General features: G+C 52.9%; 2 protein-coding genes across 2 annotated transcripts; both read right to left on the bottom strand.

Annotated features, from left to right (window-relative positions):
- Positions 1-5,096: 5,096 nt before the first annotated feature.
- On the bottom strand, positions 5,097-9,944 carry CCDC194 (coiled-coil domain containing 194). Its single transcript, XM_033401488.2, has 4 exons — positions 8,917-9,944; positions 7,047-7,143; positions 6,525-6,657; positions 5,097-6,028 (listed from the first exon to the last, which is right to left on the bottom strand). Exons 1-4 carry the CDS (start codon positions 9,238-9,240, stop codon positions 5,878-5,880), a joined length of 705 nt encoding a protein of 234 aa, XP_033257379.1. The 5' UTR covers positions 9,241-9,944; the 3' UTR covers positions 5,097-5,877.
- Positions 9,945-12,779: 2,835 nt separating this feature from the next.
- On the bottom strand, positions 12,780-15,352 carry BST2 (bone marrow stromal cell antigen 2). Its single transcript, XM_004277702.4, has 5 exons — positions 14,917-15,352; positions 14,077-14,131; positions 13,737-13,797; positions 13,350-13,468; positions 12,780-13,100 (listed from the first exon to the last, which is right to left on the bottom strand). The coding sequence occupies exons 1-4, from the start codon at positions 15,181-15,183 to the stop codon at positions 13,369-13,371; spliced, it is 483 nt and encodes a 160-aa protein (XP_004277750.1). The 5' UTR covers positions 15,184-15,352; the 3' UTR covers positions 12,780-13,100; positions 13,350-13,368.
- Positions 15,353-20,154: the final 4,802 nt, after the last annotated feature.

The raw sequence follows: 20,154 nt of genomic DNA, 5'->3' as shown, positions 1-20,154 counted from the left end.
TGGGAGTTGGGTCGGGATGGAGGAAGTTCCCAGGGATGGGCAGGAAACCCCTGTCTGACCTTTGGCCTTTGCAGCTACCCATTGATTCCTGATTCCGGACCCTTCCCAGCCACTACTGGGAGGGAGGAGGGTTGGGGGCTGCAAGTGGTGCCCAACCAGCTATTTCTCTGGGTTGGTCAGGCCCACCCAGAGTCCCCTGGAGCAGGGTGGGAGGAGGACATCTCCCATCTGCATTAATGGGGAGTCATGTACAGGCAGAGTGAATACATGGTTTCAATGCCGGCCTCTGGAGTTAAGTTCTGGCTAGGCCACCTACCGCTGTGAGACCTGGGACAAGTGACTTCTGCTCCTGGAGCCTCAGTTTTCTCCTGTCTAAAGTGGAGGCAACAAAGCCAGTTGTGAAACACTTGTCAGTGCCTGGCACACAGTTAACCTTAATAAAAGGTGGTAGTTTTTTAAGGTGGGGTTGGATCATCCACAGACTCTGATGTGAGGCTGGGGAACTGAGACACAGGGGAGGGACACTGTCCCAGCTGTTGTTGCCCTGAGCCTGTGGGATCACCAGGGCAGGGGTAGAGCCTGGGTGACAAGGGTCCAGTTGAGAGCTCAGGCAAGGGGGCAGTGCTTAGGCCAATGCCAGGAGGTGTGACAGTCTTGGTATGAACTTAAGATCTTGGCTATCTTTCACTGAATATTGAAGATGTTGCATATATGTATGTATGAACATGATATCTGTTGTCAAGGGAAAAGAAAGGCAACCATAAACTCCTAGAAAACCAAAAAGCCACTCTAGACCTGATGTGCTACAATTTTGAGCAACTGTCACAGTGTAAGAACAAGAGTTTTCAATATACACACTAATGTCTTTTGTATCAAGCTCAAAAATAACATTCTTTTTGGCAATTTGATCTCACAACTTTGATTTGTGATGTTTCTTTTTCCAATAATTTGTTTTAAAAGCTAGATTTTTTTTTTTAAATGGAAAAGGTAATGATGAAACTTCCTCTTTTTGCTCAACATTATGACTTTGAGATTGTTGATTCCTTTTGACCGCTGTTTAGGTTTTCAGCACATACATTACCATAATAATTACCAATGGGCACTTAGACTGTTTCTAAATTTTTTGTTTCAGTGAACAAAATAAGACTTGATATCAAATCTCCACAAGTGAAATTGCTGGGTCCTAAAGCAATAACATTTTACATTTTGACAGCTGTCATCAATTTGTCCTCCAAAGAGGTTGTTTCCATTGACACTCCTGCCAGCAGAGTCTAAAATTTCTAAAAACAGCCTCTCTGAACACGTTCTGCCTGAATTCCTGGCCAGAAAATTCCAGAGGGAGGAGGTGAGCAACTGGTCTTCGAATTCACATGAGGTCAAATGCATCGAATGATGTGAGCATTTGGCTTTTCCCTGAAAACCATTTGTCATAGTCACAGGAAATTTTGTGCGTGAATCTCTCTGAATTCCTTTGGAGGGACTTCGATTTTAATTATTGTTTTCTAAATTAAAAACAATCCATTTGGTTTCATTTGATTGTTTGGGCAGAGACGGGAAGACTGTCCTGAGGAAGTCAGCTCTGTGTCACTCTGAAGACCGACACTGAAGTTCTCAAGGAGACACAAGGTTTTTAAAAACTCTCACAGAACTTCAGGAAGGTTCTGGAGGAAGCGATATTTCTGGCGAAGAAAAATTTCAGCAAAGTTCAGAAAACCCTCCACTTTTATGCCAGCGTGTTTGGGTTTTGGTTAAATGCAAAGGAAATTAAGTTTTTGGGCTTTTGGAGTTGACAGAGGAGGCAAGGAGAGCCCTTTGTGGGCGGCGGGCTGGGGGGAAGAGCCTGTCCTCTCTGGGCATCCGTGTTCCTTCCTGAAAAAAGGTGACCCACTTTCTTACCTGGGACTGGGCGCCAACAAGGTCAGGCTGCTGCTGTCGCCAGTGCCCTCCACCCAGCTTGTGCCAGCCTCCCCCTTTCCACCCCCCCTCCCATACACTCCTGTTTCTGTAGCCACGGAGGGACCCCAGGGTGACCATGAATAGGGGAGGCCAGGGCAGGGACCTGGGAGAGTGTGCTGGGGACAAGGTGGAGACACAGAGGTAAAGACTTGGAGACAGAGAGACAGACAGAGACTTTGAGTGGTAACTGGACAGGTGGAGACAGGGAGGCACAACAGAGCAAGGGCAGGCTGGGGGCTGGCCCTGTGGGGAGGGAGGCAGGTGGGGTCTGGAAGGCAAGGCAGCTGGGGGATTCTCCGTTCTGGTGGGAGAACCAGACCTGACAGTACCCCTCCTGCTCACACACCTCCCATGGCTCCACATGTCCCCGGCGCTGATTTTCAGGGATCTGGCAGGTATGGCCAAGGGGAAGCCAGCAGAATAAGTGAACAGTAATGATCATATTTTAGGTCCCATTTACAGCCCTGAGCCCAGCCCTTTGTGTGCGTCAGCCCTGGACCCCACAGTGAGGGTCTGAAGTCCCTGGGGCCCCAGACAAGGCAGGGCCAGTCTCCAGCCCTAGCTGACTCCAGAAGGAGAAGCTGTTTCCTGCTCACTTCTGGATTTACGCCAGAGTTGCAGGGGGAGGGGGGTGTCTCAGACCCATCTTCCCTGCCTCTCAAGTTCTGGGCCCTCAGCCAGCAGCAACCAGGTCTGCAGACTGGGGTGACCCCTGGTGGCCAGCAACGGAACAAAGCGGTTAGACTCTCATTCCTCCCCTCAGCCTCACCTCCTCCTTTTGGGGGGGGCCCTCCAATTCCTCCCCCCACCCCAAGTTGGTCCTCTCCCAGTAAAGGCCCTGATCAGGCACCACCAAGCCACCTCCAAGGTGGGTGGGGGGATAATAAACAGGACTGGCTGAGGGGGGATCAGAGTTTCAAGTGTGCTGTTCCCCTCCTTACAGCAGCCTCTTCAGAAAATTTTCAAAACAAATTTTAATTATTTTAAGGGTAATACATGCACATGATTTTTAAAATGCAAACTTTACAAAAAGGTATACAGAGGAGCATGAGACTGCTTCCCCCGCCGATCCCCAGATCCCTGATTCCTTTTCCAGAGGCCACAGCTGTGACCAGTGTTTCCTTCAGAGATATTTGGATAAAAGTTTCCCCCAGCCCCGAATTTTAAAAGACGTACACAAATTATTGCTCTCCTGCTTTTTTTTTTTTTTTTTTGCGGCACGCGGGCCTCTCACTGTTGTGGTCCCTCCCATCGCGGAGCACAGGCTCCAGACGCGCAGGCCCGGCGGCCATGGCTCACGGGCACAGCCGCTCCGCGGCATGTGGGATCTTCCCAGACAGGGGCACGAGCCCGCGTCCCCCGCATCGGCAGGCGGACCCCCAACCACTGCGCCATCAGGGAAGCCCTGCTCTCCTGCTTTTTACATTAATGCGTCTCAGAGAAGATCAGCTTTGGCCTTTTTAACAGTTTTATAGTGGGAATTCCTTGGTTGTCCAGTGGTTAGGACTCTGTACTTTCACTGCTGAGGGCGCAGGTACAATCCCTGGTCAGGCAACGAAGATCTGCAAGCCGGGCAGCTTGGCCAAAAACAAAAAATAAAAAAACCCACACAAACCAGTTGTATAGCAGTCCATGGTGTGGATGGACGGACACTCATTTAAACAGTCCCCAACTGATGGACACTGAGGTTGTTTCCAATTTTTTGCAATTACCAAGAATGTGGTAATAATGTCTTCATTTCTCCTCTCCCCCACCCTCATCTTTTTAAAAGTAAACTTTTAATTTTGGAATACGTTTAGATTTACAGAAACTTTGCAGAGATAATACAGTCTCTGAATAGCCCTCATGCAGCTTCTTCCAATTTCTCGGTCAAAACTAAGAAATTAATCTTCGTATATTACTATTAACTAAACTCTAGACTTTATTTGATGTCCTAAGTGTTTTTCTGTTCCAGGATCCAACACAGGATTCTCCACTGCATTCAGTCCATCATTTTGTATACATTTAAATCTGGTTGTAGATTAAAAAAAATTTTTTAATTAAAATAATATGGTTGGGCTTCCCTGGTGGCGCAGTAGTTGAGAGTCCTTCTGCCGATGCAGGGGACACGGGTTCGTGCCCCGGTCCAGGAAGATCCCACATGCCGCGGAGCGGCTGGGCCCGTAAGCCATGGCTGCTGAGCCTGCGCATCCGGAGCCTGTGCTCCGCAACGGGAGAGGCCACGGCAGTGAGAGGCCTGCGTACCGCAAAAAAAAGAAAATAATAATAATAATAATATGGTTGCAGAAAAATTGCCTCAAGAGGAGTTGATGGGTCAAACAACATGTGCACTTTTGAGAGATTCTGGAAAACTGCCCTCCCAAGTGGTTGTACGAATGAGCAGTCCCAACACAACGTATTCACAAACTTTTAATTTGTTTTTATTTTTGTCTTTGACAAACTAAAGGGTAGAAAACGATATCACATTTTTTTTCAGTTTGCATTTCTTCTCTAGCAGTGAGATTGGGCCCCTTTTTCATATATTTCGATGACCAGGCTGCCCATGTGCTTTGCCCATTTTCTACTGAGTTATTCTTTGAAAAATTAATGTAGAATAGATCCTTACATAATAAGGAACGTAGTTTATTCCTGGATATAAAAAATTATCTGAAAGGGATTTTTCTTTTCTTCGAAAGGATTTTCTACCTAGTTGTTTAGATATAAGAAAGTTTCCATTGATTCTCTTGGGTTTTCTATATATAGTCATACCAACAGCAGATAATATTATTGGGTTGACTGTTTGAGGCATTCCTGCCAAAAATGCCAATTAATCATGAGGAAACATCACAAAAACCCAAACTCAGACACCACAAAATGACTCGCTTGGGCTTTTTAAAAAATGCCAGTGTCAAAAAAAAAAAAAAAAAGCCAGTGTCATGAAAGGCAAAGACAGATTGAGGAATGTTCCAGATTAATACAATGTGTAAGCCAGGATACTCTTTTGTTACAAAGGACATTATCAGAACAGTTGGAAAAATCTGATTACGGTCTGGAAATTAGAATCTAAGTGTCCATCGATAGATGAATGGATAAAGAAGATGTTTTATATATATATACACACACACACACACACAATGGAATATTACTCATAATAGTCTCATAAAAAAGAAATCTTGCCATTTCAACGACATGGATGGATCTAGAGGGTATTATGTTAACTGAAATAAGTCAGGCTGAGAAAGACAAATACCGTATAATCTCACTTACAGGCAATTGTTGCTATTTTGATGACCTTTTCAGAATTTTTCTCATTTGATCCATTTAGTATGGCGAATTTTATTACCAAACTTCCAAATATTGAACCATCTCTGCACCTCAGGCATAAGTCACTTTGTTATGGTGTATCTTAAAAACGTGTTACTTGGTTCTCTGCTAAAATTCCATTTGGGAGTTTTGTACCCTCTTCATAGGGAGAGGGGTCTGTAGTTTTCCTATTGTGCCATTTTTGTCAGCTTTTGATGTCAAGGATATGCTGGCTCTCACCATTCCAATTACTCATCTTACAGGCAAGGTAAACTGAGGACCAGAGAGGAGAAGTAACCCCTTCAGGTCACTCCCAGGTCAGGGCTGGACCCTAAGTCCTCACGTCTGTGCGATGAGGGCAACACTGTCCTTGTCCTTAGAGGGGACTTAAGTCCCAGCTCTGTACTATCTCACCTTGTGACCAAATGGACCTTAATTTCCCCATCTGCAAAATAAGCACTAGATGGTCAAAGAGAGGGTCGGGTCTTCTTTCTGCACAGTTTCCGTTCAGGACGGCTGTCGGTCGAAAGCTGAGCGTTGATGGGTGTCGATCTAGCATGGGTACCTCTGTAAGTGTCCCAGCAGGGCCCCCAGTATCTGTCCTCCTGGCCTCGAGCCCTGATCCAGCTGGGGTCTGACTCACCCCCTTGCGCGCCGCGCTGGTCGCCTGCAACCCCCGGAGGTTCCCGGGCGAGAGTGCGAGCGGGTGTTGGGCCGAGGTCGGGACCCAGAGCGGGTCCGGGGGTGTGGCACTCTGCGCTGGGGGCCCGTCTGGGCTTCCAGGGCGTAACTGCCGGGAAGGAGGGAGGGTCCCGTCAGCACCTGGACCCCCCTTCCCCAGAGACCCTCCAGCATTCTTCCGCCTTTCCTGGGAACGCCCCCTCCCCAGAGATCCCATGCTCCAGGATCCCTCATCCCTTCTCCACCCCTGGCCATTTCCAGGACCCCTCCCCACGGACTCCCAGCCTTTTCCCCAGAAGCTCCGCCTCCAGGCCCCTGGCCCCTCACTCGGTACTCGATTTTTCTTGCATCCTCCACTTGCACTCTCCGCCCTCCCCTGAGCCCCCAACATGCGCCCGACCCCAGGGACCCATGCCTCCAGAGTGCCAGCGGTAACGTGGGGGATTCCCGTCCCCAAAGAGCGCCTCCCCCGCCCCCCAGGTTCGCCCCCCAGGTTCTAACGCCTGACCTTCAGGAGGGCCTTGACTCTCTACAAGGCCCCGCCCACATGGGCAGGGGCATGGGCTCGCCCTCCCCCGGACCCTTCCCGCCCACTCCTTACTCACACGTGCTCGCGCAGCGCCGCCTCCCGGGCTGCGCAGGCTTCACTCTCGGCCTCCGCCGCGCTCGCGCGCCGCTGCACCGTGTCCAGCCGCTGCGCAGACTCCGTGGCCGCCGCCTCCCAGCGCGCCAGGGCTTCTGCGGGCGCAGGGTGCAGGATCAGACTGGAGACCAGGCTCCTACCCCTCGCACACCAGCTACGAATTCATAGTCTGCCTACTATTTGCGTGGTTTGTTTTATTTGAATTAAGTTTGTGTGCTGTTTGCCTGACCTTTACGTGTCATTTGCATAGCTTTTCATAGGTTTACATTACTTTGGGGAGTCTCTACACGGCGTGTGCACATTTTGTTGTATTTGCATTGTTCTCTGACATTCGCATGACCTTTGCATATTATGCGCATTTCCTTCACAAGTTTTCGCGTTCGTCTGCTTTACGTTTGCACCTGTACGTGTCATTTGCGTAGCTGGGAACCTTCTAGGCTCCTCCCACCTCTAGCCCTGCCCACCACTTTGCACCCCAACACACCTGTCAGCGCCCCGTTCTCTGCCCCCATCTGGGTCCCCTGAGCCTTGGCCTCGTCCATCTCAGTCTTCAGTGTCATCAGTTGGGTCTGAAGCCGACTCTGCGGAGTGGAGGGGAAGTGAGGCGGGGAGGGGGGGAGGGGAGAAGGAGTGAATTGACCCCGCCCTTTCTAGGGGAGACTGAGACTACATTGGTGTTCCTTGAGCTTTATTTGGACCTTTGGGGGTCCTGTAGTTGTAAAACACAGAAGTGGCCTCTGAAATCTGGGGTACCGAGTGGTGACAGGTGCCTGCCTGGAAGAAGTTCTCTGTCCAGGTCATCCGGCCCCTACTCCAGGCCAACTAGATGTAGAAAAGGTTTAGCTCTGCCGACAGGATCTGGTTCCAATCCTAGCTATGTCTAGACTCGCGGACTGGGGTTTCAGACCAGCACAAGCCAATTTGGTGGTTGACAATTGGGTTTCAAGGGTATACTTAGTCACCTCTGTGAGACTGTTACAGTAGAAGTGGAAAATGGGGTTTTTCTTTCCTACTAACAAGGCAGGAAAACAAAGGAATGAGTGAATGGCTATAGAAACAGCAAAAGCAGGTCTATAAAAGTTAAGCAATCCTAGTTTCACTTTAACTGTTACTAATCTGTAGTGCATGCAACTAGAATTGTCCTACACAAAGCTAATTCCTTAATCACTCTCTGACTCTATGTGAATTATATCCTGCACCTGGCATTCTTTTCTCCCACACTCCCTTGTAACACTCCCTTGTAGCTTTCTTCATTTCAGAGAGGAGGTCACCAGCGATAATCTTGGAGATGACCAGACCCAGTTACAGAGCTGCCTGATGTCTGCTGTGGCCGTTTTGAAATTTCCCAGAAGAAAGAATGCAAGTCCATCACTTCCTTGATCCTTATCACCTACCCCAGACTACAAGCCCTGACTATAAGACTTCTCCCTATTCCCCCAGAGAGGGGGGCACAGTTTTTTTTGAGGTGCTAGCCTGCTGTGTTCCCTCTTTGCCTGGCAAAGAAATAAAGCTACTCTCTATTTCCTCCAAAAACTCTGTCTCCGTATTTCTATTTGGTACCAGGGTACAGAGGCCGAGATTTTGGCAACAAGACATTCTGCAAAACCACTGGCCTGGCTTCCTTGGAGAAGACTCCATCGAGAGGCAGAGACAGAATTTGAACCCAGTGCAGGCTGCTGTTAACCTCGGCTACCCCAGGCCTTTCCCTCAGGCAGTCAGGAAAGGTGTAGGGATGAATTTTCAAAAGGCATGAATTTTCAAAAATTCATACACTGCCCAACCTCTGCTGCGCCTGGGACACAGGGGTACACAGTAGTTACTCAATAAATGTGAACGGTTGGGACTCTGAGGATGATTCTTCTGCGAGGTCCAGGGCTGGGAAGGGTTAAGGAAGAGTTTGAAGGGGGTGGCAGGAGGAAAAGGGAGGACCTGGCTGGTACCTCCCCCAAGAGGCCAACTTTAGCCTCCTAATTACAGGTGACATGAATGTCCCTCTCTCAAAATAGGGCTGCTCTACACTGGCTGGGAGGTGGGATGTTGAGTGGGTACCTAGGGGGAGGGTTAGCACAGGGCCTCCCCAGGTGGGCTTAGGGGTCTGAGGCTTCCCTAGCCTCCACCAGTGATTTGGCAAATAGCAGAGGACAGTGACACCTTCTTGGTCAGAAGGTAGACTCAGGGCTGAACTGGCATTGTAGGAGTTGGAAGGAATTACGTGTATATTCTTATTTGCCTCCCTCAATTGAAGAATGGCGGAAACCAAGGCACAGGGCGGGGGGGGGGGAGCCCCAGGGATGTGTGTGCACCCTCTCCCCCCCATATTCTGGATTCCCCAGCCCCCCACCCTGCCCACCTACCTGGCGGCCCTCACAGACCCTTAGGGCCTCCTCCAGCTCCTGTCGGACACCCTCGGCCTGGTTCAACTGCCTGGTCAGGGCCTCCTCGCGCTGGGCAGCCTCTGCCAGCCGGCGCCGAAGTTCCTCAACCTCGGGCTCCAGGTCTCCAGGCGGCGCCGTGGTGTTGGCCCCTGGCTCTGGGCAGCGAGGCCTCCGGGAGGCCGAGGCGGCCAGATTCCAGGCCAGCAGGGCTGCTCCAGCCGCCACCGCTGCCAGGAACACAGCGGCCCCGCACAGGGCGAACACTCGCCAGGCGCGCCCTGGCTCCGGCCCCGGCTCGGCCATACCGCCGTCCACAGCTCTGGCCCCAGACGGCAACGAGCATTTAATTGGCACCTTGGGGCTCCAGGGACACCCACGGTTCCGCCCTGCCTGGCCGTGGCTTCGAGTTTGTTGGGAGGGGCTGGACCCACGCCAAGGGCCAGCCCAGATTAGTGGAGCCCAGGACAGGACTGGGGGGTCCTGGATCCCAGTCTGACATCTGCATCCCACGTGACCCTCTGAGCCTCAGTTTCCCCCTCTGTGAAGCGGAGATGACAGTAGCTCCTGCCCCGTAGGGCTTTGCGGGAATCACTTGAGTACATCTGCGCAAAGCACCCATTTGCACAGGGGGTGCTTGGCGAGGGTCTGGGGGTATATTGTCCCCATTCTGTTCATGGAATGACCAAGCCTAGAAGACGGGAGGCTACTCGAGCAATTGAGGTTGGCCTGGCTCAGGCTGCCACACTTTTTGTGGCTGGCTGTGAGGACCAGAGGGTAGACGCAAGGGTGGATCCGTCCCATCTCCCTGCCCGTTCTCCACTAGGCCACCAGGGGGAGACCTTACAACGTGAATCAGATCCAGGCGCGTTCACACCGTTCCCCAGACTTCCCTCTGAGTCAAATCCTCTTCCTCCCCCTTCGCCCTCTTTCCCCTTATTTCCTCTTGGCCCGCCTCCATTTCCACCTCCCTTTCCTCCTCTTCCTCCACCCTACTCCCTCTCTTTTTCTCTTCCCCCTCTATCTCCCCGTCTTACCCCTCCCCCCTTTCTAATCCCTCCCCCTCCTCTTCCTCCCCAGCAAGACCCCTAGCAGGTCTTTGATGTCACTTCCTGCTCTTAGCTGCCTCCTGCCCTCCTCAGCGCTCTTCAGGCCAGCGCATTCCTACCCCAGGGCTGCCTGAGAGCCCTCTCCTCCCTCTTTGCCCAGTTAACAGTTCCTACCAGCTCTCCCCTGTCCACCAGTATGTCTCCTCCTCCAGAACCCTCCCCCTTCCCCACTAACTCAGGCCCCCTTTTTTTTTTTTTTTTTGCAGTACGAGGGCCTCTCACTGTTGTGGCCTCTCCCGTTGCGGGGCACAGGCTCCGGACGCGCAGGCTCAGCGGCCATGGCTCACGGGCCCAGCTGCTCCACGGCATGTGGGATCTTCCTGGACCGGGGCACGAACCCGTGTCCCCTGCCTTGGCAGGCGGACTCTCAACCACTGCGCCACCAGGGAAGCCCTCAGGCCCCTTTTGATCAGCTCTCTCAGCTCTGCTGTCATTTTACCTGTGTGTGATTCCTGGCTGCCTCCCCCATCAGACTGGGTGAGCCCCTAGAAAGCAAAGCCTGCACCTGCCCTGTTCACACTGCCACCGCGTGGGCCTGGCACACAGTAGTTGTGCAGAAATGTGAGCTGAGTGAACACTATGAACTAGAACCTGTGTCCCTCCCTGACCTGCCCAGCCCCCCGCTCCCCCAATTCCACATTAAGAAACCAGAGCCCAGAGAGGCTAAGTCTCAGGCCAGGGACACACAGCAGCCACAGGTCACTGCCAGATTCCTGCTGAAGCTGGAATCCCCCCAACCAGCCAGGGAAGAGGGGCCTTTTTAGGAAAGAGGGACATTTATACCCTAGCCATTGGGTGGGAATTTAGGGGAAGAAATTGAGCAGGTCAAACCCATAATATTGGGGCAAACCTGCCCCCTCCATCAGCGAAACACAGCCCAGGTATGGTGGGGGTGGGAGGCGGAGCTGTTTTGGGACTTTCCAGTAGCCCAAGCTGGGAGCTGGGGGGAAGGATGTTGAGTGGGGATGGGAAAGGACTGAGGTCATGTGAGAAAGGTCTGCTTCCCGGCAATCAAGAGAACCTGCTGGAAGCAGAGGGTTCCAATGCCTGAGCAGCTGAGAAACCCTGAGCGAGTCCAGTCACTCCTCTGGACCTCAGTTTCCTCATCTGTTAGATGGGGCTGCCGATGGGGGTGGTGGTGAAATGACTCAGTCATTGTAAAGGGACTCCATGGGAGCGCCTGCTGAGTCCCCCTGTGAGCTGGGGACACTCACAGAACTGACGGGCACCCAAGCCTCACCTTCTAGAGCCGAGGTTCTCACCGGAATTGATTCTGCCCCCCAGGGGAAACTTGGTAATGTCTAGGGGCATTTTTTTGTTGTCACAACCTCGGGGTAAGGTGCTATGGGCCTCTAGTGGGTGGAAGCCAGGGATGCTGCTCAACGTGCTACAGTGCCCAGGGCAGGCCCCACAGCAGAGAATGGTCCAGTCCAAATGTCAAGAGTTTGGAGGCCGAGAAACCCTGTTCTAGAACTTCAGAGTGGGAAGCTGGTGCTCCGAGCAGGAGGTAGAGACTAGCTGAGGCCATGAGGCAGGAAGGAACTTGACAAATCAAAATGCAGAGAAGGGCTTCCCTGGTGGCACAGTGGTTGAGAGTCCGCCTGCCGAGGCAGGGGACACGGGTTCGTGCCCCGGTCCGGGAAGATCCCACATGCCGCGGAGCGGCTAGGCCCGTGAGCCATGGCCGCTGAGCCTGCGCGTCCGGAGCCCGTGCTCCTCAACGGGAGAGGCCACAACAGTGAGAGGCCCCTGTACCGTAAAAAAAAAAAAAAAAAAAAATGCAGAGAAATGGTCACAGGGGGTGGAGCAAGAGGAAGTTAGGGGCTGGGGGTGGGGTCAGGGGGGCGTCAGGGGGGCCTGTGGCAGGGATGGGGTTTGGGGGTCCCTGGGAGGGCAGCGGGAGCCATGGAGGGGGGGCCCGACCATCTGGGCTCGGGACCATGGTGAGGGCAGTGCAGAATTCTGGGAATTCTGGGCAGATGCAAGGGACCTGCCCCCACCCCCAGCCACGCACAAGAAGTTGCCCGGACAATAGTCAGGATTCCAGGGGAACTTGGAGGAAGGAAGATAACAGAGGGGGAAGGAATTATGGGCCATGGGAGGATCCAAGAAAGTGGGTTGAAGGGTTTATCAGATGGTAGGCTTCAATTTTGAACACCTTCCAATTTTTTTTTTTTTTGGCCGTGCCACGCATCTTGCGGGATCTCAGTTCCCCAACCAAGGATTGAACCCGGGCCACGGCAGTGAAAGCTCAAAATCCTAACCACTAGGCCACCAGGGGACTCCCGGTGGCCTTCAATTTTGAGAAGCAGAGAGGCTCTCTGGAGGAGGGGGCATTGTGACACAGGCCTGTGTGTGTCTGCAAATCCAGGTTTGATCCCAGCCCTGCACTTTCTGTGGGAAGGGATTGGGAACCAGGACAAAGTGTCCCTCACCACAGCCTCGGTTTCCTCATGGGACCGCTGCCATCAGAAGATCCCGGCGAGGAGATGAGAGCAGAACACTGCAGGCGAGCTGATGAGGGTGTAGAGTTCTTTAAGATGATCCAAATGGACAAGAGGGCTGGGGAGGCAGTGGGGTGGTGACTGCCAGAACCGCAGGGATTCCTGAGAACATTCTAGAGCAGGGAAAGCTGGATGTGGATGTCAATGGGTGTCCACCCTGGCCCGCAGGGCAGCCCCCAGATGCTTGGGGGTGACACAGTAACACTCCAAAAACTTGAGAGTAAAGTTCCCCCCCCCCCCCAGAGGGGTGTTTACTTTTTCGGAGCCCAAAGACCCCAGAAGAAAGTGACTTTCTAGAACCGTGTCAGCAAGAAGCAGGTGCCCCACCTTCCACCCCCATGCCCTCCTCAGCTCTAGGGCAGCCTTGGGCCAACTCTGCTACTTCTCCATGCCCAAGGTATCCCTCCAGAGCTGCCCCATGGACCCCTTAGGCTACCCCATCCCCCCTCTCCTCCCCACAGCCGTGTTGCCATGTGGTCCCCTCAGAACGGGCCAGGTCAGGAAGCCTCAAAGGGGGAAGCAGAGAGGGAACCGGACCAGTCCAGGTTGTGGCCTAAAAGACATCAAAACAGGGACTCAGAGGCAGATACAACACGGGCTCCGCGCCCTCAAGCCCTGCCCCGCTCCAGGACCGCCCCCCCCACCCCCTCCCTGCTCACTGGGCTCTCCCTCCCTCTCCAAGATTCTTCTCCTCGGTGCCCAGCCCTCTGCCCCGCAGGTAGGCCACCTCCACAGACCGTGACCCATCCCCGACTCCCATCCTGTCCCAGTTTTCTTTTCCCCGGAGCTGCCCCCTCCTTACCGGCCGGCTTTCTGGGACCTCAGATCAGCAGAGCCTCGAGGACCACGACCACGACCACAGCGAACAGGACGCTCGAGCAGCTAGAAGAGTTGTTCTCAGCTGAGGCCTCACTCCCTCTTCTGGAGTAGAGATCGGGACAATTCAGACAACTGCCAAGCCGGCTCCAGCAGCTGGAGGCTGCGCCCCTAAGAATCTCCACTCCTCCCCCACCAAGTCACTGGGGAGGAGAGCTGGCAGCGGCCACCCCAGGGCTGTGTGACACAAGGGACAAGGCTGGGACTTAAACTTTGCCCCCTGAGCAACGGGGTTTTTCGAAGCCAAGGGGGTCGCGAGTCTTCGGGGTGGGGTGAAAGGGGAGTGGCCAGTGGGGGGGGGGTCGTCTCGGACCTTAGTCGCTGCACCTCCGCCAAAGTGTCCTCCAGTTTCTGCTTCAAAATCTTGACCTCTCCTGGTGGGGTCGGGTACAGAATCGAGGGGCGCGTCAACACACTGACCACGCCCACTCACCTGGCTCCAACCCGGGACATGTCCCCGCCTCTAGCCCCGCCCTCATTCAACCCACGCTGGGAAACCTGGCGTGCTCCCCCCTCCCCTACTCCAAATGGAATCTGGTCCCATCCCTCCCTCCCGACCCCAACCCTGGGACCCTCCCTCCTTAGTCCTTTTCAATAACTGGCCCACCCCTCCGAGCCCCGTCCGTGGAACGCTGGCCTTGTGCTTTTCTCACCCTGAAGCTCTGCCACCTGTGCCTGCTCCATCTTCAGAGAATCCCTCAGGGTCACCTGCGACGCGGGGGTGGGGGTGGGGTGTGGGAAACTGGACTTCTGTCCTTGGGCCCTGGACCCCTCCTTAAGCCCTGGGATCAGAGGAGCTTGGGTCCAAACCCCCTTCAGTTTCCACTCCGACCATCCCCTGCACCTCAGTCTCCCACCTTGCAGAGTGGCCATAACTCCCACCCTCCCAGGGCCACCGATAAGGGTGTGATCCTCGAAATGGGAGTTTTGAGGCCCTCCCCAAGAGAATTTGGAAGCTCCCCATGCCCAAACTCTAGGAGCAGTTTCCAGATCCCCCGGGGCTATTGCCCAAGAAGAGTGAGAGGTCCTCCCGAAACCAGAACACAGGGGGGATTTCGGAGTCCAAGTAGAGGACCAGTGGGAGTTTCAAGGTTCCCCCATATCGGGACACAGATGAAAATTCCAGAGTCTCTCAGGATGCGGTGGGAGTATCAAGAGCCTCTTTCTCTGGGACCTGGTGAGGTCCCGATCCCAACCCCTAGGGGGGGCTTCTGCTCTCCCAAGACTGGGGCCCGAGGGGAGTTTCTAGCTCCCACACCCCAGTGCCCTGGAGTCTGGAGGTTCCCCCATATCCTAGCAGGGATACTGAGGCCCCTGCTCTGGGGAGCACCCCACCCCACACTAGCACCCTGGAGAGAGTTTACAGGTCTCCAAACCCTGGTGGGGACATCCAGGGGGGGGTTTTAAGGTCTATCTTGATCTCCACGTAGACCCTGTAAGAACCCCCCCCCCCCCGCAAGGACAGGCCCTCTCTAGGGGGTGCAGTGGCTTACCACCGTCTGGTTGCAGGTGGCGGCCTGGACCTCCATCTTGTGTAAGACTTCCTGGGCCTGGGTTAGCTGGTGCTGCACGTACCAAGTGCGGTTCTGACACTCCTGCTCTGCTTGGAGGCCATCCGTGCAGTGCTTGCTGTTGGCCCTGACAGCGAAGATGACCAAGGGTACAAGTAGAGCCATCAGAATCACCAGGAGCAGCAGGAAGCACAGGCACCGCGGCAGCTTGCAGCAGCGCAGCACCGGCTCATTCAGGTGGTCAACCATGGGCACAGGGCTGTAGTGATACAAAGTAGTGCCCTCCAGCTCTGTCCGTAGGGAGTCTGGACGGGAGTTAGGGGAGGGCGCTGGAACCTCTTCTGGGCTGGGGCTACCCTCTTATTAGCATAGGAGCTGTGCTGACCAATGACAAGTTCCAGGAGGATCCTCTGACTTGGAGATACTTGAATGAGGGCATCTAAAGGCAGAGCAGAGCCCAGGCTTTCTGTTTCGGTTTCCTTTTTCCCTTTCTCAGAAAAAGAGGTGGGTTGTTTCTGCCTAATTATGGCCTCGGGACTTTCTGGGTTGGTTGCTGGCCAGTGAGATCCTGTGGGAGGGGAGCTGGGGCTACCTGCGACACCCCATCTCAAGTCCCTGCCCTTCTCCTTTATGTTTCTGAGGGTGACAGCTGCAGTTACTGAGTGTTTAGTGCATGCCACCTTTGTGTTCATCTGTACCACGACCTGAAGAGGCCGTGGGCATTTTTGGTTCCCAAGTCCCCAGCTGGGGAAACTGAGGCTGAGAGGTGACTAGTGGACTGGGGACAGGGTCTGGGTCTGACAGAAGAGGCTGGGTTTTGAATTCAGGGGTCTCCCTGGTGACCTAGCAGGGGTTCACTTAGCATCCCTGCCCCTCCCCCCCGCCAAGGGGACCGTAGGGTGCCATGGAGGGTGTCAGAGGAGGGACCGTAGCCTGTGGGAGCGGAGAGACGATCTGGATGGACCCACGAGACTAAGGCTGCAGTCCCCCTATTTGGCCACCAGAGGCTGCCCCAGCCAACAAACCAGGTCCCTGTTCTAGCTCCACCCAGGAACCGGCTCCTACTTCCACAATCTGCCCCTACCACCCCAGGACTCCACATAAACCCTCTGAACTGTCAGCGAGCAGGACCCTGTGGGGCCTTCATTCCTGAGTTGTTTTTACAGATGTGAAACGCCTCCCTCGCCAAACGGAAGATGTTAACTACTTGATGACCGTGAGCATGTAGCCCCCAGGCCTAGTGGTGCCTAAGGATTGATCATGTTTAACTAACCCCTGTGACACCACCCTGTTACCTCACCATCAGCCAATCAGAGAATTGTGCACGAGCTGATCACAGACCCTGTGACCAACACCTCCCCCCACCGCCGCCGCCCACATACCCGGACTTTAAAAATGCTTTGCTGAAACCCTTCGGGGAGTTCAGGGTTTTTCTGAACCCCGCGTTCACGAACCTCCCGCCTCCTCGCATGGCCCTGCGATAAACCTTTCTCTGCTCCAAACTCTGACGTTTCGGTTTGTTTGACCTCACTGTGCGTAGGGCACACGGACTTGTGCTAACAGAACCTCAGTTTCCTCATCTGTGAAGTGCGGCCGTAACAGGAGCAGCCTCAGCAGGAGGGGCCGGTGAGGAGTTTTGAGTAAAACGCTTTGGCATCCAGGAGGCACTCAATGGATGTGTGGACGGCTGTGTGGCTCAGGGCAGAAGGAGAGGTGGGTAATGCAGAAACACGGCCATGGAGTGAGGAGCACATTTTGAGGAAAGATGATCATGTCCATCTGGAACACGCTGAACCCAGAGGGCCCGGGGGTCGTCTGGCGAGAGGCCTCCAAAGGGGGTTGGACCCTGGAGTGAGCTTCAAGGAAACTCAGGCCACACTGATCTCCCCTCCATGTGGCCTGGGGAGCCAGAGCTTCCTGTTGGAAATCGGCTTGATTACAGGCTTCCAGCTGCCAGCTGTGACCTCTGGAAGGCAGCTGCGTGCATTTCCTGTGGCTTCTTCAGCCGCAGCCTGACCACAGCCCAGATTCTGTTGCGTCAGCCATTTGCCGTGTTTGCAGTCAGCTGGGTCAGATGGTGCATGGGGCCGAGGCCAGGGGCCCATGTCCCCAGTTGGACATCTCTCTGCCTAGAAGACCCCCATTAAAACCACTCAGCAGCCAGATTGACAAGGGATCAGTGATGATCTTGCTGAGGAGGCCCAGGGGGAGCTTGTGTGTCCCATGAGTAGGGTCCTCCGTTCCAGGCCAGGACTCCAAGTGCAAAGACACGACCCTTGGGAAAGCTGACTTATTGGAGCCCCGCTGTGCTGGCCTTCAGACTTTAGGTTCAGCTTGGGACCATGATTTCAGGTAGAGGCCAAGAGAGTGTGTGAGCAGCCCTGCCTCCCTATGGGACCCTAGGCAAGAGATTTCCTCATAGCCCCAGTTTCCATAGCTGTAAAATGGGGGTGATCATAATAGAACTTTTGGGTGCCCCCCTTACATTCTGCAACCAAAGCAAGTGCCTTATTCACCTCACTCTAGTCCCAGTGCTGCAAACAGAAAGTCTGTGGGTTTTCCCTCTACAATTCCCAATGGAAATAGTTATGCCACCGTTCTGCTGATCTTAGCTTTGCTATTTTTTAAAGAATCATTTTATTTTGGTTTGCAGAAATATAGCAAAGAGAGTACAAAAACATTCCATAGACCCCACACCCCATTTTCCCTACTTTGACCCTCTTACAGCTGTATGGTGCCTTTGTTACAATGAATGAACAAATTCTGATGGATAACATTATCATTAGCTGAAGTCCATGCATTATTCAGATCTCCTCAGTGTGTCGCTAATGTCCCTTTTCTGCCCCAGGATCCTCACAGGACATTTATGTCTCTGGGTTTTTCAGACTTTCTTGGTTTTGATGAACTTGACAGTTTGGAGTCAGGTGTTCCGTAGGAGGGCCCTCAGCTGGGATTTGTCTGGTGTTTTTCTCGTGGTTGGACTGGGCTTTGGAGAGAAGAACCACAGAGGGGAAGTGCCCTTCTCATTACACATGTGTCCAGGGCACGCGCCGTCAGTGTGACTTATCCCCGTGATATCGACCTTGACCACCTGGCGGAGGTGGTGTGCCCTTTGGAAGGAAGTCACTATTTACAGCCCACACCTAAGGGATGGGGAGTCGTGCTCTACCTCCTCGAGGGCAGAACATTTGTGTACATTGTTTGGGATTCTTCTGCCTGGGAGATTTGTCTCTTCTCCCTCATTTATTTATTTATTCAATCATTTACTTATATCTGTGTGGACTCGTGGATATTAATTTTACACTCGACATTATTTTGTCACTCAAATTGTTCCAACTTTGGCTCTTTGTTACTTTTGACAAACTTAGTTCCACCCAAACATACTGGAACATTCCTTGTAGGCAAGTAGAAACCACAGGCTCATAAGGGGTTCAGTTAAGAGGAGGCCACCATCATTCTCTGGGGCGGGCAGGGCAGAGACACTATTTTAGGAGCAGGGAGCACACACGAGGGAGATTTTTCTTTCCTTTTCTTTTTCTTTTTTTGGCTGTGCCTCATGGCTTGTGGGATATTAGTTCCCAGACCAGGGATGGAACCCAGGCCCTCAGCAGTGAAAGTGCAGAGTCCTAACCACTGGACTGCCAGGGAATTCCCATAGGAGATTTTTCTTTTTGTGGTTAATTATAAGAGAATAATGTAAGACGTTAAAGAAACACATTTCGTAAAGGACCAAAAGCCCATCCATAATCCTTCCTTCACTTAACTGCTTTATTTCTGTTCATGAAACTACACATGTATTTCATTGCATTGACAGAACACCTTACTTTGGGACATTGAGGTGTTTTCAGTTATATATGGCCATGTGTGGGCGACAGAGGACATCGCCATGCTTATAGAAAGGCGCTGACCCAGCGACGATTCCGCCCCCAGGGGACATTTGGCAATGGCTGGAGACAGTTTCGGTTGTCACAACTGGGGGAGGAAATGCGCTGGCGTCTAGTGAGTGGGAACCAGGGCTGACGCTCAACATCCTATATAATACATAGGACGGTGACCCCTCCACTACAGAGGATGCTGGGTCTCGACAGTGCCGAGGGTGAGAAGCACTGCCCTGGAGGGTCTTAGGTGCAGCTTAGGAATCAGACTCGACCTCAAATTCCATCTTGGCTCTGGACCAGCTACTTCACCTTGCTGAGATTGTGCTTTCTTTTTTCTTTTCTTTTCTTTTCTTTTTTAAAAAATATATGGTTATATAGAATTAGCTCATCTTTTTTTAAAAAAATTATTTATTTGGATGCGTTGGGTCTTCATTGCTGCGCACAGGCTTTCTCTAGTTGCGTCCAGTAGGGGCTACTGTTCCTTACTGGGGGAGGGTTTCTCATCGCCGTGGCTTCTGCTGCCGAGCACGGGCTCTAGGCGCATGGGCTTCAGTAGTTGTGGCACACGGGCTTAGTTGCTCCATGGCATGTGGGATCTTCCGGGACCAGGGATCGAACCTGTGTCCCCTGCACTGGCAGGCAGACTCTTAACCACTGCACCACCAGAGAAGTCCCAGATTGTGCTTTCTTATCGAATGGGTGTGATATCAGCTCCTTCCCAAGTTGTTATGATGATGAAATAAATCAATATATCAAAAGTGTTTAGCTCAATACCTGGTGCCTTCTCACACCCCTGTGAGAGTTCATCCCTGTCACCATTTGATAAGTTTTGGATTCAATTGAATTCTTTCCTTAGATTGAGTTCCCAGAAATGGGGTTACTGGGTCCAAGGGGAGGCACGTCTCCCTGGCTCTTGCTTTCCCTAAAGAGGAATCCAGAATTTAATCTATTGCCTGCCCCTGAGTGGATTCTTGTCTCTCGATATATCACAGTCATTCTTGTTTTCCTTCCAGCTCCTCCCATGGTCCCTGTTCCAGCAGCTCCTCCCTCTCCTGTAAGACACAGAAGCTCCAGGGTGTCCTCCACCCACATTGGACATTTCCCTGGGTCCACAGTTCAATCAGCACTCCTTTCTCAGTCCCAGGGCTGAGTGTGGGCATTCAAACCATGTTTCTTGTTGCAAGAGGTCACCAAAAGGATGTGACCACTGGTTGAACTGGGAGCTGGACCAGGGCAATTGGAGATTCCATATCTCTTCCTTTATCCTTGGAACGTATATTATGCCCACTTTTCTCATTTCAAGTCACTTCAAGACAAACCTTGAGAAAGTAATGCACTTTTG

Source organism: Orcinus orca, chromosome 3 (genome assembly GCF_937001465.1).
Source record: "Orcinus orca chromosome 3, mOrcOrc1.1, whole genome shotgun sequence".
Lineage (NCBI taxonomy): Eukaryota > Metazoa > Chordata > Mammalia > Artiodactyla > Delphinidae > Orcinus > Orcinus orca.
The sequence above is the reverse complement of the archived record's forward strand: the minus strand, read 5'-3'. Positions and strand labels throughout refer to the sequence as shown.

What these genes read in the sequence shown, in the direction of transcription:
- BST2 (XM_004277702.4), bottom strand. Translation starts at nt 15,183, where the DNA reads ATGGTTGACCACCTGAATGAGCCGGTGCTGCGCTGCTGCAAGCTGCCG. An exon ending in CCACCTGCAACCAGACGGTG is followed by an intron (nt 14,132 to 14,916) that starts GTAAGCCACTGC and finishes CCCGCGTCGCAG; the next exon opens with GTGACCCTGAGGGATTCTCT. An exon ending in ACAGGTGGCAGAGCTTCAGG is followed by an intron (nt 13,798 to 14,076) that starts GTGAGAAAAGCA and finishes CGACCCCACCAG; the next exon opens with GAGAGGTCAAGATTTTGAAG.
- CCDC194 (XM_033401488.2), bottom strand. Translation starts at nt 9,240, where the DNA reads ATGGCCGAGCCGGGGCCGGAGCCAGGGCGCGCCTGGCGAGTGTTCGCC. An exon ending in GGGTCTGTGAGGGCCGCCAG is followed by an intron (nt 7,144 to 8,916) that starts GTAGGTGGGCAG and finishes TCCACTCCGCAG; the next exon opens with AGTCGGCTTCAGACCCAACT. An exon ending in GCGGCGCTGCGCGAGCACGT is followed by an intron (nt 6,029 to 6,524) that starts GTGAGTAAGGAG and finishes CCTTCCCGGCAG; the next exon opens with TTACGCCCTGGAAGCCCAGA.